We start from the raw sequence: 19,438 nt of genomic DNA, 5'->3' as shown, positions 1-19,438 counted from the left end.
AAATAGACGAATGAATGGAAGGAGCGCTGAAAGGTGAAAATTGCTCTGGTGCTCAAGGGGTAAAATCCCTCAGTTGTGAAGTGGTTAAAGTGAACCCCCAGACTAAAAATTTACTCAGCAGCACTGAAAAGGCTTGGTGTTTCTTTAACAGTTTCACATCAACAGAACTTTGTTTTTCTTACCCAAGCCTCGTTTTTAGCTGCACAGAAGCTAGGCTCCGCCCCATCAAAGAAATCTGCCCACTTATTTTTCCCCTGATGCTGTGTAAAGCATGATGGGATTTCTGATGTTGCTGCCTAGCGTGCACAGCTGGGAGGGGTAGTCAGGACACAGGACAGTTGGAACTGTCTTATTCTCCGTCACCTCCTTTCAACCAAAAAGATGGCTGTCCCCATGAAATCACAAACATTTGCCTGTTCTTTTAAAACGGTGGGTAAAAGATTATATTACCTATTTTAATTAACATAACTCATGTAACTTAATGACAGTATGTTTGTATAGGCTGAAGTTCTCTTTAAGTCTAGAGTTGGGATAAGCAAAATTGGCCCAAACAGGTTGCATGAAAAGCCAGCATTAATAGCAGCTCTTTGACATTCATCTACATTGACTGTTCCCATACAGATGAGCACATCCAGACAGCAGGTAGCCAGGAAGGTCCTACGATCTCTTCAGAGTAAAATATTATGGTTGCACTACTTATCATTGCCACCAACATATATATATATATTATTTTTTATATATAATAAACTGGTTTGGACGAGGTAATTAAGACTTTATTGTTGTGAAAAGATCTACATCTAATGGAGAATGTGAACAGTAAACACGCTTTGCTTTTAAAGTAAAACCAAGAAATTGAAATGACATAACATATATATACACACAACACTAAACCAAAAGACAAAAAGCTCTCAATAAGCAACATAAATGAGTGCCTTTGATGGTGCAAGCAGTATGGAAGTGCTATGTTTTCTAGTGTAAGCAATGTACACATCCTTCAGCAATCCACAGGCGATGGCTATTGTAGTCCCTGCTCCTGCCCCTTCTTTCTTATAGAAATTAGCCGGAAGATGAGCAGCACATCGGTAAAACTGCTGTTTATGGGCTAATTCACACCAAAAATGAAGTGTAATTGCAAACGTTCAGCGTTTTGCAGTAGCGATTCCCGACGTGCCTAGCCGTTTTCTATTTATGCCCAGTGATTTTGGAGCATTTGCTTTGTTTTGTCGTTCTTGTGGCAAAAAGGAAGTAAACTGATCTGGTGATTAGCTTTTGGCAAAAAACTTAAAATCTCTCTGATCAGCAATTTTTTTATGTTTCCTGACGCGTTGGAATGACCCGGCTTCAAGCTGCATACAAGTGAAAATTTTCATCTGATTCACAATCTCTTAGGATTGTCTTCCATGAACCTGCTAATTTGGTTGAATACAGACTGGGTGTTTAGGCACCGCCATAGATCGATGTAATTTTCGGTTATGAGGGTGCCAACTGAGTAAATCGGGTGCTGGGGTTTAGGTATCGGCAGAGCAGGCAGTAGGACTGGTTAATGGCCATCATATAGCAAAACCCAAGATATCAGCATTCACATGCCATGGGGGTGGATAGTGTTATGGGTAATTAGGAGGATTACTGTGAGGTATAGTTAACAGAAACAGGTAGTAAAATATCTAATATAACATTATTGATATTAAAACTATATTCAGACTATCGGAAGCAGCTGGCACCCAAATTAACAGATGCTAATTAAATCTATGCTGTTTTCCACTGCAAATTGCAAACACCCTGCAATGCGTTTTGTCATGGGTTTTAACAGGATTTTTTTTGGTCCGTCTAAAGTCTTCCTGCTACTTAGCTACGTAACTAACTCTAACCCCAACCACCACCACCCCTTCCCACGGCACCATATATTTACTTTAAAGAGGAGCTGTTAGGTATAAGGTCTCAGAGAAAATAAACACATATATCAGTAGCTAAAGATTGGCTGTACTTACATTACATATGCATTTCACTGTCCACGTTTGGATTTCACAGAATTTGTATATAGTATATGCAGAGATAGATGCTCCTGACAGCTCATGGCAGGCTCCATGTTTTTCTGTCAAATGTGTCGTCATGTCCTGCCTGCTTCCTGATCACAGATAAGCTGGTACTAAATAACACAGTGTGCAGTGAATATTAATGAGCCATGTGGCTAGGAACAATAGCTGACTCCTGCAGTGTACTCTGCCCGAGATTTATCAGTGCTACGCGATTACAAGCTGCTGTAACGTCTCATTAGCAGCCGAGGGGAGAGCCCCAGAATGCTTTGCAGTATGGTATGCGGCTTGCGTCTTCTTAAGAATAACAGACTTGCTGATAAGCACACATCAAAGGTAACTGAGATTTTTATCTTCACTAATTGCTTTTGGGCTTCCTTCTAAACTGTTTAACACAGGAGAATAGAGGTTTAAATTAGCTTCTGCAGCCTGACAGTTACTCTTTAAAGAAAACCTGAAGCAACCTAAAATAAAGCATTTAATACCTAAGGGGGAAGGCCCTGTATCCCATAGAGCAAGGGTGTCAAACTCAAATGCAAAGTGGGCCGAAATTAAACACTGGGACCTAGTCACGGGCCAACCTAAATGTCTACTGGTCACCTTCCTCCCTTATAAAGTTCCCTGGTATCTAATGGCTCTTCTTCAACCCATATAAAGTTCTCTGGCAGCTAGTGGTCGTCGTCCTTCCATACTGTTCCCTGGTGTCTAGTGCCCCCACCCCTTCCCCATATAGTTCCCTAGTGTTTAGTGCTTTGCCCCTACCTCCCCCAAACTGCTTCCCTTGTGTTTTAGGGCTTCACCTCCAATATAGCTTCCCTGGTGGTCTAGAGTGGGCCAAACATTATGCAAAGAGGGGAAACCACTTGATTGCCAAATTTAATGGCTCTGAGGGACAGATTTGGCCTGCGGGCCAGAGTTTGACATGTATCCCAGTCCTCTCCGTCTCCTTTTTTTTCACTGCTGTTCTTTGTTTAGATTTCGAGCCTTGGACTCCTTGTAAGGTTTCCAAAGATTGGAGCATCCCTACTACGCATGCGCAAGCCCTGATTTGCGTCATCACAGTACAGGTCCGCTCATCTTCGAAAGTACTCAGGGACACGAGTAATTCCAAAGGCTGCCTGAGGGCCAGAGACTTATAACCTACTGGTCAAATAACTTCACCTGGGGGGTGGAGAAAGAACCAGGACGGCACTATGGCATCCGGAGCCTTCCCTCCTCTTAGGTGAGTATTTTTTATGTAGCTCGCTTCATGCTCACGTTAAGCACAAAAGGCTGTCACGAGTTCAGCATCCAACATAGTGATTTTCATTAGTAGACTGTTGGCCTGCTACAACTGAAGTACCGGAAAATTTTGGGTTCTGTTGTAGGAAACTAACCTGTTCCTGCAAAAACAACTGAAAAGAAGCAGGCAAACAATGACTCTACATGACTGGTTACGTTGCCCAAAACAAAAGCAAAAAGTAAAAGTTTTCATACATATGTTTTTAAAGTCCATTTCTTATCAGCATGAACTTATATGGATTGCTCTTGCAGAAAGTTTTCAGCTCCTGAGATGGGCCTCTCTGGTTCTGTAGCTATAGCAGCTTCCCGGAGAACCTGCATGTGTTCCTCAGCAGCTGACAGCGATTGGTCTATCCAGTCCATCCCAATGGCCATGTGGCAGGCATTCTTGGTCACCAAAACAAGATGGCTGACAGACAGCAGGAGAGCAGTCGTCCTGAAAATGAAAGGTACAAATTACGCTTCAAGGTGTGTTTGGCAATCTATATGTTTAATTCTAAATGATAAAAGTGGAAGCCCACACAAAGTAAAGTAAAGATGCCCATACACGGAGAAATTCCTCGGCAGATTCAATCACTGCGTGCGATCTGCTGAAGATTGTTGCCTCAACATGCTACCCGGTTGTAAATTCAATTGATTTCTATTAAAAAAAAACATCTGCGATTGCACAGGTCCTCTCTTTGCTAGTCGATCGGGGGCACGGCGGTATCTATGCCGTAGAAGGTGAGGTGCTAGAGTGAGTAGCACTTCCCCTGCTAATGTTGCTCTCCCTGGGGCCCTATGCATAGTATTAGTGCAGCACTTTTATGTCTTCAGCTAACGCGCTCCTTCTTTCCTCTGTGCTGCTGTCATGTCAAAATGCCCTTGTGGTGTATGTAAATGCATACATGCTGCTGGGTCACTACAGGCAGCCGGATGCAGTGCTTGCTTGACACAGTACAACACCATGTGCTGTTGATCGATTAATATCTTCTGATCGAATTTTGGCTGAAATCGATCACTGGCACATTGGGGGCATCAATTTATAGCCGATTTGATCAGAGTGATTTAATGTGTCAGAAATCAGTTGGGAAAATCCATAAGTATATGGGCACCTTTATTTGGCTAATTTCTTTCACTTCCTGGAAAATGTGAATTTGTTTGATTTTATGGAACTTGGGGCTCAATCACACTACAAGAGCTTTTCTAAGCCCTTTGTGATTTTAAAAGTTCTTGCTAATGTTATCCTATGTGAGTGTTCACACTGGAGCGATGTGATTTTGTAAAAATCCCCCATAGTATTGCATTAGCAAGAGCTTTTCAAAATCGCTAGCGCTTAAAGAAAATCTGTAAGGAAAAAACCTCCCCTAGGGGGTACTCACCTCGGGTGGGAGAAGCCTCCGGATCCTATTGAGGCTTCCCCCTTCCTCCTCCGTCCCACGGCGGCCTCGAAAATCCTCCTGGAGTGGCCTATTTACCTCTCGGGCTCCAGCACAGGCGCAGTATCCGCTCCTTCCCACTGAGATAGGTGGAAATAGCCGATCTCCGTCAGGCCTCTCTACTGCGCAGGCGCAAGTCGCCTGCACAGTAAAGCGGACCCGAGGGAGATCGGCTATATCCGCCTATCTCTGTCAAAAGAGCCGCAACAGCGTTCCCGCTGGAGCCTGGAAAGGTAAATATTGAACAGGCTGTCAGGTCTGTCGGGCCGCTGTTCGGAGGGCTGCAGCGAGACCCCCGTGGGACAGAGGACGAGGGAAGCCTCATTAGGATCCGGAGGCTTCCCCCTCCCGAGGTGAGTACCCCCCCCCCCATTCTTACTTCTCTTTAAGAAGCTCTTGTAGTGTGAACAGGCCCGAACAAAGTATGCCTGAGAGGCACCCATAGACCTATCCTAATTACCTAATCTGGCAGTTTTACTTCCACAGTCAGCCATACTTTGTTGCCTTTTCCATATTGAGGTTATTGTTATTTTGTATCTATAAAATGCAAACCTATGCAGCGCTCTACAATACATATATCGGAAACATTACATCATGGAGCAGTAGTACTGGCACGTCACATACGGTAGTACAAGAAGGGTCAAAATACCAAAACCTATGAAACTAATCCTAATTTATCCCCTCACAATAGCCCTTCCTTTCTCTACACCTAACCTTTCTATCACTACGCCTAACACACCCTGTTGTACGGCTTGCTAAACAGCCTGCACATCACGAAGACATGCGTCACTTACTGATCAGTGAGCACCAATTTCCAAATTCTTGTGATGTTTACCAATTGTGCCAAACTTAAACACCCCGCTACACTGCTTGCCAAACAGCTACTGCTTGCCGATCACTGAGCAGTGCTTTCAGAATACTCGCACTGCTTACTGATCACTGAGTGGCGCTTTCAGAATACTTGCGCTGCACGCACTGAGCTGCGCTTTTCGAACCCTTGCGCTGCTTACTGATCAGCTTGTTACGCTATAGTAAACAATTGTTCAAAACGGAGGCGCTAGATAAGGATAAAATAGTTAAAACCTGTTTAAAAAAGGGGGAGGAAGTGGTGGACTTACCTCCCACAAGTAGACACACGATCAGTTATTCACTGAAAAATATCGTTATTCAAGTAGACTCCAGAATGATAGCAACACATTTTACGGGTTACATCCTGCTTCATCAGGCAATATGTGGAGCTTGTAAAGATCCAGACCAGGTATGCGCATCTCTGGAGAAGCTCATATCTGGTCTGGATCTTTACAAGCTCCACATATTGCCTGATGAAGCGGGATGTAACCCGTGAAATGTGTTGCTATCATTCTGGAGTCTACTTGCATAAAGATATTTTTCAGTGAATAACTGATCATAAGTCTACTTGTGGGAGGTAAGTCCACCACTTCCTCCCCATTTTTAAACCGTTTTTAACTATTTCAACCTGGTCTGGCGCCTCTGTTTTGAACAATTGTTTATACTGAGTGTCCACCCTTAGTGAAGGGGTTTTATCTCCCTTCTACTTTTACGGAGAGCGACATTTTTAACCTGAGAGGGGTCGGGGTTTAATCTCCCCACCTGCCTACTGAGTGGTTACCAGAGATAACCCACCTTTGTGAGTATATTCTCATATATTTACTCTTATGACCAATTGGTTTGACCTACTGCACTATTGGAGCTCTCGATCTGCTTTGTTTTTTGTTACGCCATAGCTACGTTGTCCCAAACTTAAGCACTCCATAGCTGCAAATTAACATGCATGCATGCTTGTCCCTCTCTAGTGCATTTATATCTATGGACAGCTTAAAACAAATGCTTCACAGGACACCTCTGTGGGCCACCTTTTAGGAGAAAGTCACCTAAGAGCCTCTCACCAAATGCTTTGATCTTTTTTGACACATGACACTTTATAGCTCCAAGGTAACACCACTGATCAGAGTCTGGAGCTGCCTGTGTCCTCTTCCCACCCCAGCCTGCCAAATGGCAGTGAATGAACATCCCTGCACTTATGAGTCCCTGGGACCTGCCTTTTTTCTTTTATCCTATCCACCTCCCCCTCCAACCTGTAAAAACACACTGAGAGATGCAGCAGATTTGGGTTAATTTGCTAAAACTGAATACTCACCTGAAGATGCATCGGGGCACCTCACAGCGACTCCTCCCAGCGAATGAGGTTCCCTGATCCATCTCCCTATCTGCAGGAACGCACGACAGGTTCAAACGGGAAGTCAATTGATCGCAGTACTTTGTATGGGAGTCGTCGGGGGAACTTAAAGATCCAAACTGTCATGACGGTCGTTATCGCAGCGCGTCGCCAAACATCGTTCGTGTAATTGTGCGTCTGTACTTACGTCACAAGATTATGGAAGCAATGGTTTGCCGCTCAAATTGCTGGTCAGCAGAGAAATTGTTGTGAAAATCGCCTAGTGGGTACGGGCCTTAAAGGTGATCACTAATAGTCCAATTTCCAGAATGATCAACCAGCCGATTTTGATAAATGCGATTGTTTAGAAACTATTAATCTGGTCCACCAACTGAAAGGAAACACATTTTGGATGGATTTCATTGATCAGATTGGATTGGGTACGTGTTCCCTTCACATTGGGGGAATTAGATCATTAGTGGCCATGTTTAAGGTGCGGAATGGTAGATAACACTGCAGGCTCAAGTGACCCAGCAAACCAAAAAGATATTTATTATCCTTTATATAGTGCTGACATATTCTGCAGAGCTTTACAGATTATATGTAGTCTTGTCACTTACTGTCCCTTACAGGAGTTTATAATATAATCCCTACCATAGTCATGTGTCCATCCTAGTCTAGCGCAAATTAAAGGGGAAGTCCGTTAACGTATCTGTAGGTTTCTGGGACGTGCAAGGAAATCCAGAGGGCTCGTTGACACTGAGGGCGTTTTTGCCCTTTTTTCAAACGTTGGCGATCTTCAAAATCGCCCTAAGAACGCTTGTGCAATGATTCCCTATGAGAGAGTTCACAGCTGAGCGGTTTGTTTCCGATCCGCTCAGCAAAGCGCTGCCTGTGCCATTTCTGAGGCCATTCCGCCTCAATGGCAGGTATAGAAAAAACACAAAACGCTCACAAAATCTCTGTGCAGTGAACGCGGTCGTGTTTTTTTAGGAAGAAATACATTGTATTTATTCTTTTCCGGGTCAAAGTGTTCACTTCCTGACTTGCGTCAGGGAGTGTATTACAAAACCACTCTTGAAAACCGCATAGAAAACCGCTTAGCACAAAAATGAATCGCCCACCCATTCGCCGGGAATCGGAAAAAAAAGTGTCCAACACCGCCCACCGCTAACGGCCACATGAACAGAACGCAATGGGAACAAGGCCTGAAGGAAACTCAGAGACACAGAACATACAAACTTCATGCACATAGTGTTCTGGCTGGGATTCCAACCACTAAGCCACTGTACTGCCCGGTTTCTGTTAAGTATCATCTGCTAGGAGATAAATGCAGATCTTAAACTCATAAGCAGACTCCAGTTTTGCTGAATCACTGATGTTCTCTTCCTTTACCGAATCTTAGCTAGCCTATTGTGTCATGTTGCAAACCCTCCCTCTATCAGTATTACCTTGCATCAAGCAGCTTTGGGTCTAGCGGTGGGTACATGGAACGGACCACATCATCGACTCTGAATACAAAAACAAATGCATTAATTATTGTAATTGGCTAAGAATATATGGATCATCATCACTCATTTGCCATCAATGTAGATTCAGGCAGTGTCTACACCTGTTAATTGTGTGCAAATATGCGTTTTTTCAAAAATGCCATTGGCGCAAATGCATTATTTTGGTATCTGTATTCAAATTTGCAAAAAAAATTTCTGCGCTTTAAATTCAGGTGACAGGTCTGCTTTCTTGTGTGCAATGTGCGATTCACGTTTAGATGCAAGTCGATGGGAACATTTGCATAAATATTGGCATTTTGCATGATAATTTGTTTGCGATTTTGAAGTCAGATGGATTACTTAGTAGAACATTGGCCCGATCCTATTCTTGATTAGATAAAGATTCATGTCACTTTTCTTGCCTTAGTTTTAGTTTTGATTGCATTTAAAAAAAATCCACCAAGGCTCAGGGCAGTGTCAGAGAGGTGTAGCAACCAGGAGGAACATTTTTTTTTTTTAAATGATTATCACTAATCCAAGCACATATAGAGGTGATTATTAGCATAGCACCAATGATGAGGTAGTACAACGGTTGGAGGGCCTTAGTTGGGTACCTTTTGGTCCAGGGGTCCCAGAGTAGTTGCTACCTCTCTATCCCCTATTGTCACACCAATGAAAAAGACCTGAAACCTCTGGTCTGAAGTTGTAAATACCAACAGATGCCTTCCTAAAGGTATTATGTACCATCATATGGTGCTAGTTTTTATCCCAGTAAGAATTCAAACAATTATCAATTTAAAAAAAGGGATAATGTTTAAAGGAGTTCTTTGGGTTTTTTTTTTTTAAATAAAAAAGGACCCTTACCTGGGGCTTCTACCGGCCCCCCTGAATCTGTAATGTCCCGCTCCGCCCTCCAACAATTCGCCGTTTGCTGCTGGTCTCGGTCTCATTGGCATCTGAGACCTGCTGTTGCGCAGCTGTGGTCACGCGTGTCATCGGGAGCCTACTGCGCAGGCACAATACAAGAAAACTTCATACTGCGTCTGCGCAGTAAGCTCCCGATGACGCGTGGGAGCGAGCATTACTGGTCTTATTAGACAAATATATTACCGGGACCGGTGGCAGAGACCCGAGGATCGTAGGAGGACGGTGTGGGACATTACAGCTTCAGGGGGCCGGTACAAGCCCCAGGTAAGTGTCCTTTTTTATTTTAACACCCCCCCCCCCTCCCCAAGAGAACCCCTTTAAAGAACAACTATCAAAGAAACTATTTTTCTGTAAACCCTACATACCTATACGGCCCATTCACACTAGAAGCGCTTTTCTGAGCGCTTTGTGATTGATTAGTGCTTTTTAAAAATCGATTCCATTCATTAAAATCGCAGTAAAAATCAACGCGATTTTGCAATCGTGTACGTGAAAATCATAGATTTTTACACAATTTTTACCATGACTGTAATGAAAGTGAATGGGAAAGATTTTTAAAAAGCGCTAATCAATCACAAAGCTCTCAGAAAAGCGCTTCTAGTGTGAATGGGCCCATAGAGCTTGTAGCTAGCAACACTAAAATGGTTTTTCAGTGGTCTCTCTCAGCACACCTCGGCCCATATGCAATACATTTTTTCTCCTGAGTTTTCTCCTAGCTGATATTTTAACACCTTGTCAATAAAATGTGTTTTACACCACCAGCAAACCAAAAAATACTTAAAATAATTTTGATGGTACTTTTTCACCTACTTTTGGTACTTTTTCTTTTGCAAAGTGATGAAAAGTAATTCTAAATTGAAGATGAAAAGATATCTCCTAGGAGAAAACTTGGGAGAAAAAGTTAATTGCATATGGGCCCCTGTGTGAAATGAATGCAGTGTTTATCAGCTGTTCTGTAACAATTTAGGGTTGACATGGGGGAGGCAAAGCTTGAACTGTAACCTGGCTGTAATCTGTTTATTTTACACTGCAAGGCAGAGAGTGAGACACATGAGCACACAGAGCTGCAGCTGATGATTTACACACATTTGAAGCTATATTTCTGCTTCCTATCATTCTGAACACATTTTACCACTATTAGAGCTGGTGAACATTGTGTCTGTATGCTGGATGTGCTGGACACAGTCCTCCATAGTAATGCCCACAGTGAAACCTGTCCTATGTAAATGCTATATTTTCTTCACCTACATCATGAAAAGTTGAAAAAAAAAGCCTTTGTGTTGCTATTTGCTAGTAATTAATGGAAATATACTGTGTGGCATTTCGAATTTTAGTTAACTTTGATAGTTGTCCTTTAAACGAAATCATGATGACATCACCAAAGAGGATATTTATCTTGTTATATGCTTTGGTTTGTCTGAACTTGGTATTGCACCAAATCCATTAACTGTAGTCAAGTCCATTAAAATGCGGAAAACACTGTAATTCGGGTGACGGCAATCGCTGAACCCCAAATTACACTACCAGAGGACAAGCAATGTAATCAGTAGTAGTATATTTGTTATATTGCCCTACTTTTCCGCGCGCAGGGAGAGCTTTTTTTTTTTCCTTTTTTATTTTTTTTTAAATTAAGTCTGTTACATTCAGAAATAGAACTCACCTGGGGCTGATCCTCTTGGCAACAACAATGATGTCACTGAGGCTGGAGGAAGATTTCATTTTGGCACCAGATCCCATTGTCATGGCAACCAGTTTTTCCGTCAAGGTATGGCATATCTATACACGTAGTATACAACTTTTAAATGTATTTTAATTATGCAAAAATGGCAACTTTAAAATAGAAACGTTCTATGCATTAGATTTCGAAAATAAATAATCGAATCATTCATTAAAGGGTTATTCTAGTCTGAACACCAGTTTTAGGTTATGAAATGTGTCTGTGATGGAACAGAGGTCATAAAGTTGCTGGCATGGCAGGACAGTATACAGGTAGGTATAATCAACTGCTGCTTCGTACACAAAAGCCGACTAACCATCATTATTGCATTTATTGCTAGTTTTTTTCAATGACACATTTATTGCTAGTTTTTTTCAATGACACATTTATTGCTAGTTTTTTAATGACCCGTTTGTAAAAACGAGAACAGGTTTTTTTTTCTGGCAAACTAAACTTAAAAATGGAAAAAAGAAGAACCGTGTATTTCATAAAGGCTGAAATTCACAAAGAAACATTCATTAAAAAAAGAAAGGGTCGTAAAATACGGTACCCTATTCAGGGCTCGATTCACAAAGCGGTGCTAACCTACTTAGCACGCCTAAAGTAGTTTAGGCGTGATAACCTTTGCACTAGTAGGTTAGCACCGTTTTCAGGAATAAAACTCGTGCACAGTTTTACGCGCGCAAAGTCTGGTGCGCGCAGAAAGTTGCATAGGGTTTAATGGGTGAATAAAACTTTAAGTGCGCGAAACTTTATGCGCACTAAACTTTGCGCGCGCAAAACTTTACGCGAGTTTGTTTTTATCACACCTAAACTGAGTTTAGGCGTGATATAGGGCTTTTCACCAGCGTGCTACCGGTAACAGTTTGCACCGCTTTGTGAATCAAGCCCTCAGTATTTTAGACTTTCTCAAATTCACGAAATTCACTTTGACACACTGCATGACCATTCACTACAGTTTTTGGTAAAATCGGCTTTACTCTATGCAGTAACATTTACCAAATTGTAAAGCTTACTGAATTGAAGCTATAATGGAAAAAAAAAGTGCTGTTTATTTTTTTAAGTTGTAAAAATAAGTACCATACATTCAGGGCCAGAGTAACATCATGAGATGCCACACCCCTTTATGTTTAAAAGCAGAGAAAAGCCTCTTATGCTGAAATCATTTAATCATTTAAAGCGGTAACCGTAATTGTGTATTGCGAAAAACATACAATAATGGGAAATATCTGGATCTTATTTGCAATGTTTCAAATGTATAGATGTGTAGAGTTGATATGAGAGATGCTAATAACACATTGCTTGCAAATTCAAGCTAATACGTGTTGATTTTGATTGGCCTTTTTGAAATAGGATTTACATGCCAGAATTATTAGTGTCTTATTGACCATCTATAAAGATGTGATAAACAAAAAATGTCTATTTGTAGACTTCTCAACATTACCTAAGTGACCTTGAAGTGAAGGTAAACTTGTGAGATAATGTATTGTATGTGTAGTACGGATGATAAATAGACCATAGTAGTGTAGAAAAGTCTCATTTTTATTTTATTTTTTATTTTTTTAAGATTGCATCAGACTTAGACTTTCACAGCTGCAGTTTAAAATTTACACTCTGCATTTTCAACTAAAAAAAGAAGCAAAAGTAAAACTTTATTATCTCCCTTCTCCCTGGCAGATATCGGCCTTTTAGCTTTTATTTACTTTTCAGGAAACCCAGACTGAATTTGACAAGCTATGGATAAACTCTTTTGCATAGATAACAAATCAAGTTTAACTCTTGCTGTACTGTAAAACAAAGGCACTTCAGATATTTTTTTAGCTGGGCTAGTACTGTATGCGTATATGTTTGTCTTCATATCATGTCACATCAGGTATGCTTAAAGTATTACTTTATTTTTATATATGTCAATTGTATATACATACCTTTAGGATTGCAATACAGTGCGCTACAAGACCGCTGTAAAAGAAGTAATGAAACATATTTTTAAAAAAACAAGTTTATCTTATTGTATCACATTTGATGATCAAAACATTAATGCATGGTTTTCAAAATAACATATTTACATTGATTTTAATATAGTGGGAACCCTATTGTGAAAAAAATCAAGATGTTTGGATAAGCAATGTAAAGTGGGACCATCTTGATATTAAACCTGTTAACTGATCCTCCTCTTGAGGGACTGTACTTTGCATCCTGCGCATTGGAGTCTGCAATTACCGATTTTCTGCTACTGGACAGTGGGTATTGGGATGGTGGAATATCTGTAAATGTTACCAATATTTTCTATTCCACAACCTAACCCTATTCTCACTTGAACCCTCCCTGTATTCATGTCTAATGCTAACTGTCACCCCCCTCCAGCCACAATTTACACCAATATCTGCACCTCATTCACTGCTAAATGCCCCCTTTGCTAATATCCTCACAGCCTAAAAACAATCATTGGGCACCAAAGGTGCCGTGCCCACCCCCTGGGTGCTGGTTTAGCCGCAATTACCATTGTGGGCCATGCAGCACCCATTTTATTCCATCGCAGGTGCCCAAATTACCTCCTTCCTGAGTTTCGAGATGGGAAAAAAAGAAACCTACATAAGCAGAACTATTTTTTTATATATTAAAAGCAGAAAGTGCATATTTAAAAATAATGTATACATAACTAAGGAAATGTTAACACTTATACAGCACTTTTCTCCCGTTGAACTCAAACCACGTGAGAGCTGCAGTCACTAAAAGGCATGCTCAGGAGGCCACCCTAAAATATTGTCTCGCCCAAGGACATCTTACTAAATATACTTGCTCCAGACAGGATGTAAACCTGGGTGTCTTATGTTCAAGATTTTTTTTTTGGGGGGGGGGGGGGGTGGTTTAAGGTAGTATAGTATTCAATCGCTATCCATAGTATCATGGAGTAACACAAACACACAAGGGTTGGCCAAAGCAGTCATCAATAAATTGGTACATGCAATAGAAAATTTGAAAAACACTGACCTTGCCTACACACACCAGCACTACAAACAGTAGCTAAATAAAAACATTTCAGTCAACCAAAAGGGGTTAGGTGTAATTGCCCTAGTTATGTGGATTTCAGTTTATTAAAAGAGATTTGTGGAAAACAGATACCCTAGGAAGGCCATTAACAGAGCTATGAAGAGTTCATGGCTTAAAAATGACAATTAAGTGCATTTGATTAAAAATAGTGATGTAAATGATCCTTCATTATACATGATTCAAACTAACGATGTTACCACGTTTGGTCAGACATCTTTACAAAGATTCTATGGAAATACTGGGGCATTTTATTCCAAGATATTTTTTATTATGAAAACCTTAGCTTCATAATCTAATAAATCTGGTGGTCACACAATACAATAAAAATATTCTATTTTACTGCAATTTGATAAACAATCAGTTTTACCAATATAAGTCGATCGGGAGTGGGTAGTTTTTCTGATTATTTTGTATGAAATTTGAATGGTGTAGGATCGATTGTCAATTTCTTGTTTTCGCTAATCTTTTTTTTCAAAATTCATAAAAGCCAAAGAATGCTACTGAATACTTCTCATGGTGCATTTAGTTGTGATTCCACTAGGTGTCAGTGCTGCTATACAATTGAGTAAAGTCACAAAAGACCTACAACACAGTTTGTGGAATGTTTTGAATTGCAGTATTAAATCAACAGTAGTGTAGCTGGGTGCCTGGTGACATACAGGAACCCATCATCATGCTATTCATTATGAGTGTTGGGCAGCTGTAGAGTTTAATGCTGTGCTGGGCACACATTGAAGGAACAGGTAGTGCTTCTATTGGTGCTGCAGTCAACAAGGGGGATCCCCTGAGGGTTGGGGATGTTATAAATGAATAGGACATTAAAAACTGGTAGCATAGAGGAGTATGCCGAAGTCAATTATATTGTGTCTCTGAGGAAGTTTGGGACCAATGAAATGCATTATTAGACACTTGACTTAAAGTTTCAGTCCAGCAGCACCATTTTCCCTGCATGCTGACTTTAGCTAATGCTTACTGAGGACTTTAGCTAATGCTTTCATCTTTGGCTGTTATTCAATCATGTTTTTATTGCAGTAGCCACACATATGGTATGTACTTGAGTATAAGCCATTGAAGTTTAAGTCGATACTGCGACTTTTGCCCCCCTTAAAAATCCAAATAATGAGTGACCCTAATATAAGCCAAACCCCCACTGTCTTCCCCTAGCCTCCCCAGTATGTGCAATGCAGAGTGCCTCCCCCTGTGCTTGTATGTGATGCGTGTCATACCTGTGTGTGTATATATATATATATATGTGTGTGTGTGTGTGTGTGTTCTCCCCATCTCCCTTGAATGTCTTGCCACTAGAGGTTCAGGGTTTTACTCTCTTCTGGCCTCCAGACAGCCATCTTCCCCATCTGTATTGCAGTTGTGTGCTTGCCGCAGACCTCTAGTGGTGAGTACTGAACTGCAATGGAAATAGAAAGATGGCCGCTCAGGATGAGGAGTGAAGCCATGGACCTCTAGCGGACTATAAGCCGACTCCCCCCACTTTCAGGACACTTTTTTTTGGTCCCAAAAGCTTGACTTATATTTTAGTTTATACGGTAAATATTTCTCAGCCATACACGTAGATAAGTGGATCCTTATAGTTTTACAATTCCACTGCGGGATTTTTTTTCTCGTGAGCTCATCCCTGCTGGGGGCACCTATGCCTAGCTAACCTATAAAATCATGTAACACTCAGAACTACATTATTATGTGGACTTACGATGCATCCTCAATCCAGTCTTCATCCTCCAAAATGGCCTCAATCTGGGGGTTTGTGATGACAACATCATCCAGTTCTAACTCTGATGGCTCTGATTGGGTTTCCATTGCTCCAATCAAATCCACTGTTGGCCTTTTAAAGCACAAACAAAAACAAAACATTACAATAATTCAGTAGAATGTATAAATGACCTTATCTGTCTCGAGTTGCAAAGTTTCCTCCAAAATGCTGGTTGCTGGTGTGAAGAAAAAAAAATATGTATGTATATTTTTTGTTTTGTTTTTAAACAGTCTATAAAAAAAACTGGAATTACCATGAGAACAGAAACGGCAGCCATGCATTTAATGCATTAAAAAAATATGGAAAAAAAACTCCTTGGCTTAGGCAGAGATATATTTTGAACTAGACAGGTGTGGTCAAACCACCCAAGTAGTCGAAGTTTAGCTCATAACCACAATGTATGGACTTTAGTTGTTTGGAAATTAGTTGTATAGCTTTTAGCCATTCTCACCTGTTGTTGTAGTGGGTTAGAAGATTTTGAGTCCGGCAGTACCGCTGTCTGCATACCACAACCAGGGCCACAAAGGAAGCCAAGAAGATGGTGGCCAGGACACCAATGGCCACAATAACCACAGTGTCCATTTCTTTAGTGTGTCATCAGACCAGTCTCATAGTATGAAGTGAAATCATCTGAAATAATGACACCATGAAAACAGATGAAGGTTAACATTGAAGCTGCCAAGATGGGATTTGTGTATGTGCCTTCTTTTAACCACTTCACCTCCAAGGGTTTTTAAAAATAATGAAAATGTATTTCGTTTTTCGATGGCAAGGTGTATAATAGGGTATTTGGGTGTGGTTTTACTTTTTGGCCACAAGATGGAGATACAGAGTTAGTGTGTTCTATAAATAGAAGACAACCAAGTGTTTACACATGTTTATATTTGTTTATATACAGGGACATAGATACTCATGCTGGGGAAGGTGAATGTGTACAAAGGAATTGAGAAAGCTGCCCCTTGTAAACTAGTTTTAGGACTCTCTGGCTGTTCTGATTGCCGGCCTTTTAAGAAAATCTGTTTTCCCTCCAGGCCTGGTATACATGGTCAAGTCACATTATTATGACCTCCACCTACACTGGTGGGTAGCCCCCAGCATTAGGTAGCCAAAAAGGCCCTCAATATTAGGTAGCCAGAGGTATCCAGCCCCAGTATAGTTTACAAGAGGGGCACCAGTATTGGGTAGCCAGATGCAGCCCTCCCTCCCACATATAGGTAGCCAGATATATATCTCAGTATAGGCAGATAGGACTCCTGGAATTAATCAGAGCCCTATATCATGCGGAGAGTGCAGTGGAGCAAGTGTACCTTTTATGAAGAAACTGTGGTGAGAGGGACGCAGGCAATATGTCTTCCTCTTCGACATCCTGGTCTCAGACAGCACGTGGTTACTGACTTTCTGCAGCCATGGAAGCAAGGATACCAAAGAGGAAGACAGATTGTGGATCTTCAGAAGTGAGTCACTTCACCCCCTGCTCTGCTGCACTCTCTGCACAGGCCCACCATCCCCCCCCCCCCCACCTTTATTTATTTATTTATTTATTTATTGTATTTATAAAGCGCCAACATATTACGCAGCGCTGAACATTAATTTAGGTTACAGACAATGTTTAGGGGTGACATACAGCAATATGACAACACAGGAATACAAGAAAACCAGATCACACAGCACAGTATGAGTACCAGGTAATGCTTAGTCAGTCACTGGAGGGGAGCATGGAGATTAGGCAAGTTATGTTCACTCAGATGCATAGCATGGGTTCACAGTAATGGAGGTGCATGATCAGGTAGGACACAAAAGGAGGAGGACCCTGCCCAAAGGCTTACAATCTAGAGGGAGAGGTAAGGACACTAACGGTAGGGGACCAGAGTTCATCTGTGGGTTTAAAGAGACACTGAGGAGAAAAAAAAAATATGATATAGTGAATTGGTTGTGTACTATGAATAATTACTAGAAGATTAGCAGCAAAGAAAATATTCTCATACTTTTATTTTCAGGTATATAGTGTTTTTTCTAACATTGCATCATTCTATAATATGTGCAGATTACACAACACTCAGCATTCAAAATGAGTCTTTCAGAGCAGTCTGTGAAGTAATGACCTCTCCTCTAGCAGAGAAAAAGTAAACAGTCCACTTACAGTTGAGATAATAAAAGTCAGATAACAGCCCTCTCCACGACTAACTTAGTCGGAGAGCTTAATGGCTTGTTTGCATAGAGATAACAAATGGAGTTTCTTAACTCTTCCTGTACTGGAAACAATTAGACTGATGTGTCTGATCTTAATGTTTTATTTCTTAGCTGTACTACACATACAAATCATAATATCATAATTTTTTTTTCGCTTCAGTGTCTCTTTAAAGCACTTGTAAGGGGTTAGTAGGCCAGAGTGAAAAGGTGAGTTTTGAGGGCTTTCTTGAAGATGTTGGAGGGGGCTGCCCTAATGGGTTGAGGTAGGGAGTTCCATAGTGTTGGAGCAGCTCTTGAGAAGTCCTGGAGGCGTGCATGGGACTGGGTGATGCGGGGGGCGGTTAGGCGAAGTTCATTGGAAGAGCGGAGTGAGCGGCTAGGTGTGTACCTCTGAGTAAGATCGGAAATGTAGGTTGGACAGGTTTTGTGGACAGATTTGTAGGTCAGACACAGTATCTTGAATCTGATTCTGGACTGGATAGGAAGCCAGTGGAGGGATTCTAGGAGGGGATCTGCCGTGGTGGAGCGATGGGAGCAGTGGATAATTCTGGCTGCCGCATTCATGATGACTGCAGTGGGGCTGTTCGGGTCATAGGGAGACCAGACAGCAGGGCATTGCACCACTTAATCCCGGGTGGCAACCTGTCTAGCTTGCTCCTTAAAACAGCCCTGACACAGAGTTTGTGTGTATAGAAAGTAGGATATCAGTTGTTTCCCATGATAGTAACCTTGGCTGTAATGGAGTTTATCAGACACTGAAAATGGCATGGTCATCTGCTACTAGGCCAGGGGTGGCAACATTTCAGAAACATTTCAGAAACTGCAGTTTTGTGAACTGTTCATGGGCTGATGTGATTAAAGTATAACATGAGTGCATGAATTGAACTTTTTTTGGTGGTGCATGAGGTCTAGGTTACTTGTGACACTTCAAAGTACATGACGTTATAGATATGTGTTGCTAGATATTAGCATAAGTTTTTGCATTGCTGTTATTTGCACAATGCGACGTCTCCGTAGGGAGACCCTCATCAATGGAGGCCTTTAAGACAACTATATATATATATATGGTATGCCATCCTATGATCCCTGATGAAGAGCTTCCCTACTCCGCTTCTAAAATGGATATTTTGGGCTGCTCGGTCTCCCAGGTGTGAGAGACTGGCAGGGACTCCAGTGAAGTCGCTCAATTGGGGTGGAGGGTTGCATTTACCGAGGGTGGTGGGCGGGCTGATGATCATAGACTCTGATGCTACAGATTTATGTTGTATTAGGCTTATGCTAGGTGTATATATACTGCTGCTATTAGGATAATGGGATGGTCTTGGTGGGAGGGTTCATGATTGTTGATTTTTAAAATAATCAGTTTTACACATTGTCTTATACTCTT

The 19,438-nt window shown here is 41.4% G+C and overlaps 1 protein-coding gene across 2 annotated transcripts in view; it reads right to left on the bottom strand.

Moving 5' to 3' along the window:
• Window positions 1-751: 751 nt before the first annotated feature.
• The window catches only part of TMEM98 (transmembrane protein 98), a 64,022-nt gene continuing 45,335 nt past the window's right edge, over window positions 752-19,438 (bottom strand). For both annotated transcript variants that reach the window (XM_068262457.1, XM_068262456.1), the window contains exons 2-7: window positions 16,313-16,491; window positions 15,802-15,933; window positions 12,968-13,001; window positions 10,986-11,101; window positions 8,360-8,419; window positions 752-3,750 (exon numbers count right to left, since the gene is read on the bottom strand). In XM_068262457.1, the coding sequence (XP_068118558.1) occupies window positions 3,546-3,750; window positions 8,360-8,419; window positions 10,986-11,101; window positions 12,968-13,001; window positions 15,802-15,933; window positions 16,313-16,443 (678 nt within the window). In that variant the 5' untranslated portion in view covers window positions 16,444-16,491 and the 3' untranslated portion in view covers window positions 752-3,545. The remainder of the gene's footprint in view (window positions 3,751-8,359; window positions 8,420-10,985; window positions 11,102-12,967; window positions 13,002-15,801; window positions 15,934-16,312; window positions 16,492-19,438) is intronic.

The sequence above is a fragment of the Hyperolius riggenbachi genome, chromosome 12, assembly GCF_040937935.1.
Source record: "Hyperolius riggenbachi isolate aHypRig1 chromosome 12, aHypRig1.pri, whole genome shotgun sequence".
Lineage (NCBI taxonomy): Eukaryota > Metazoa > Chordata > Amphibia > Anura > Hyperoliidae > Hyperolius > Hyperolius riggenbachi.
This window is presented reverse-complemented; position numbering and strand designations above follow the sequence as displayed.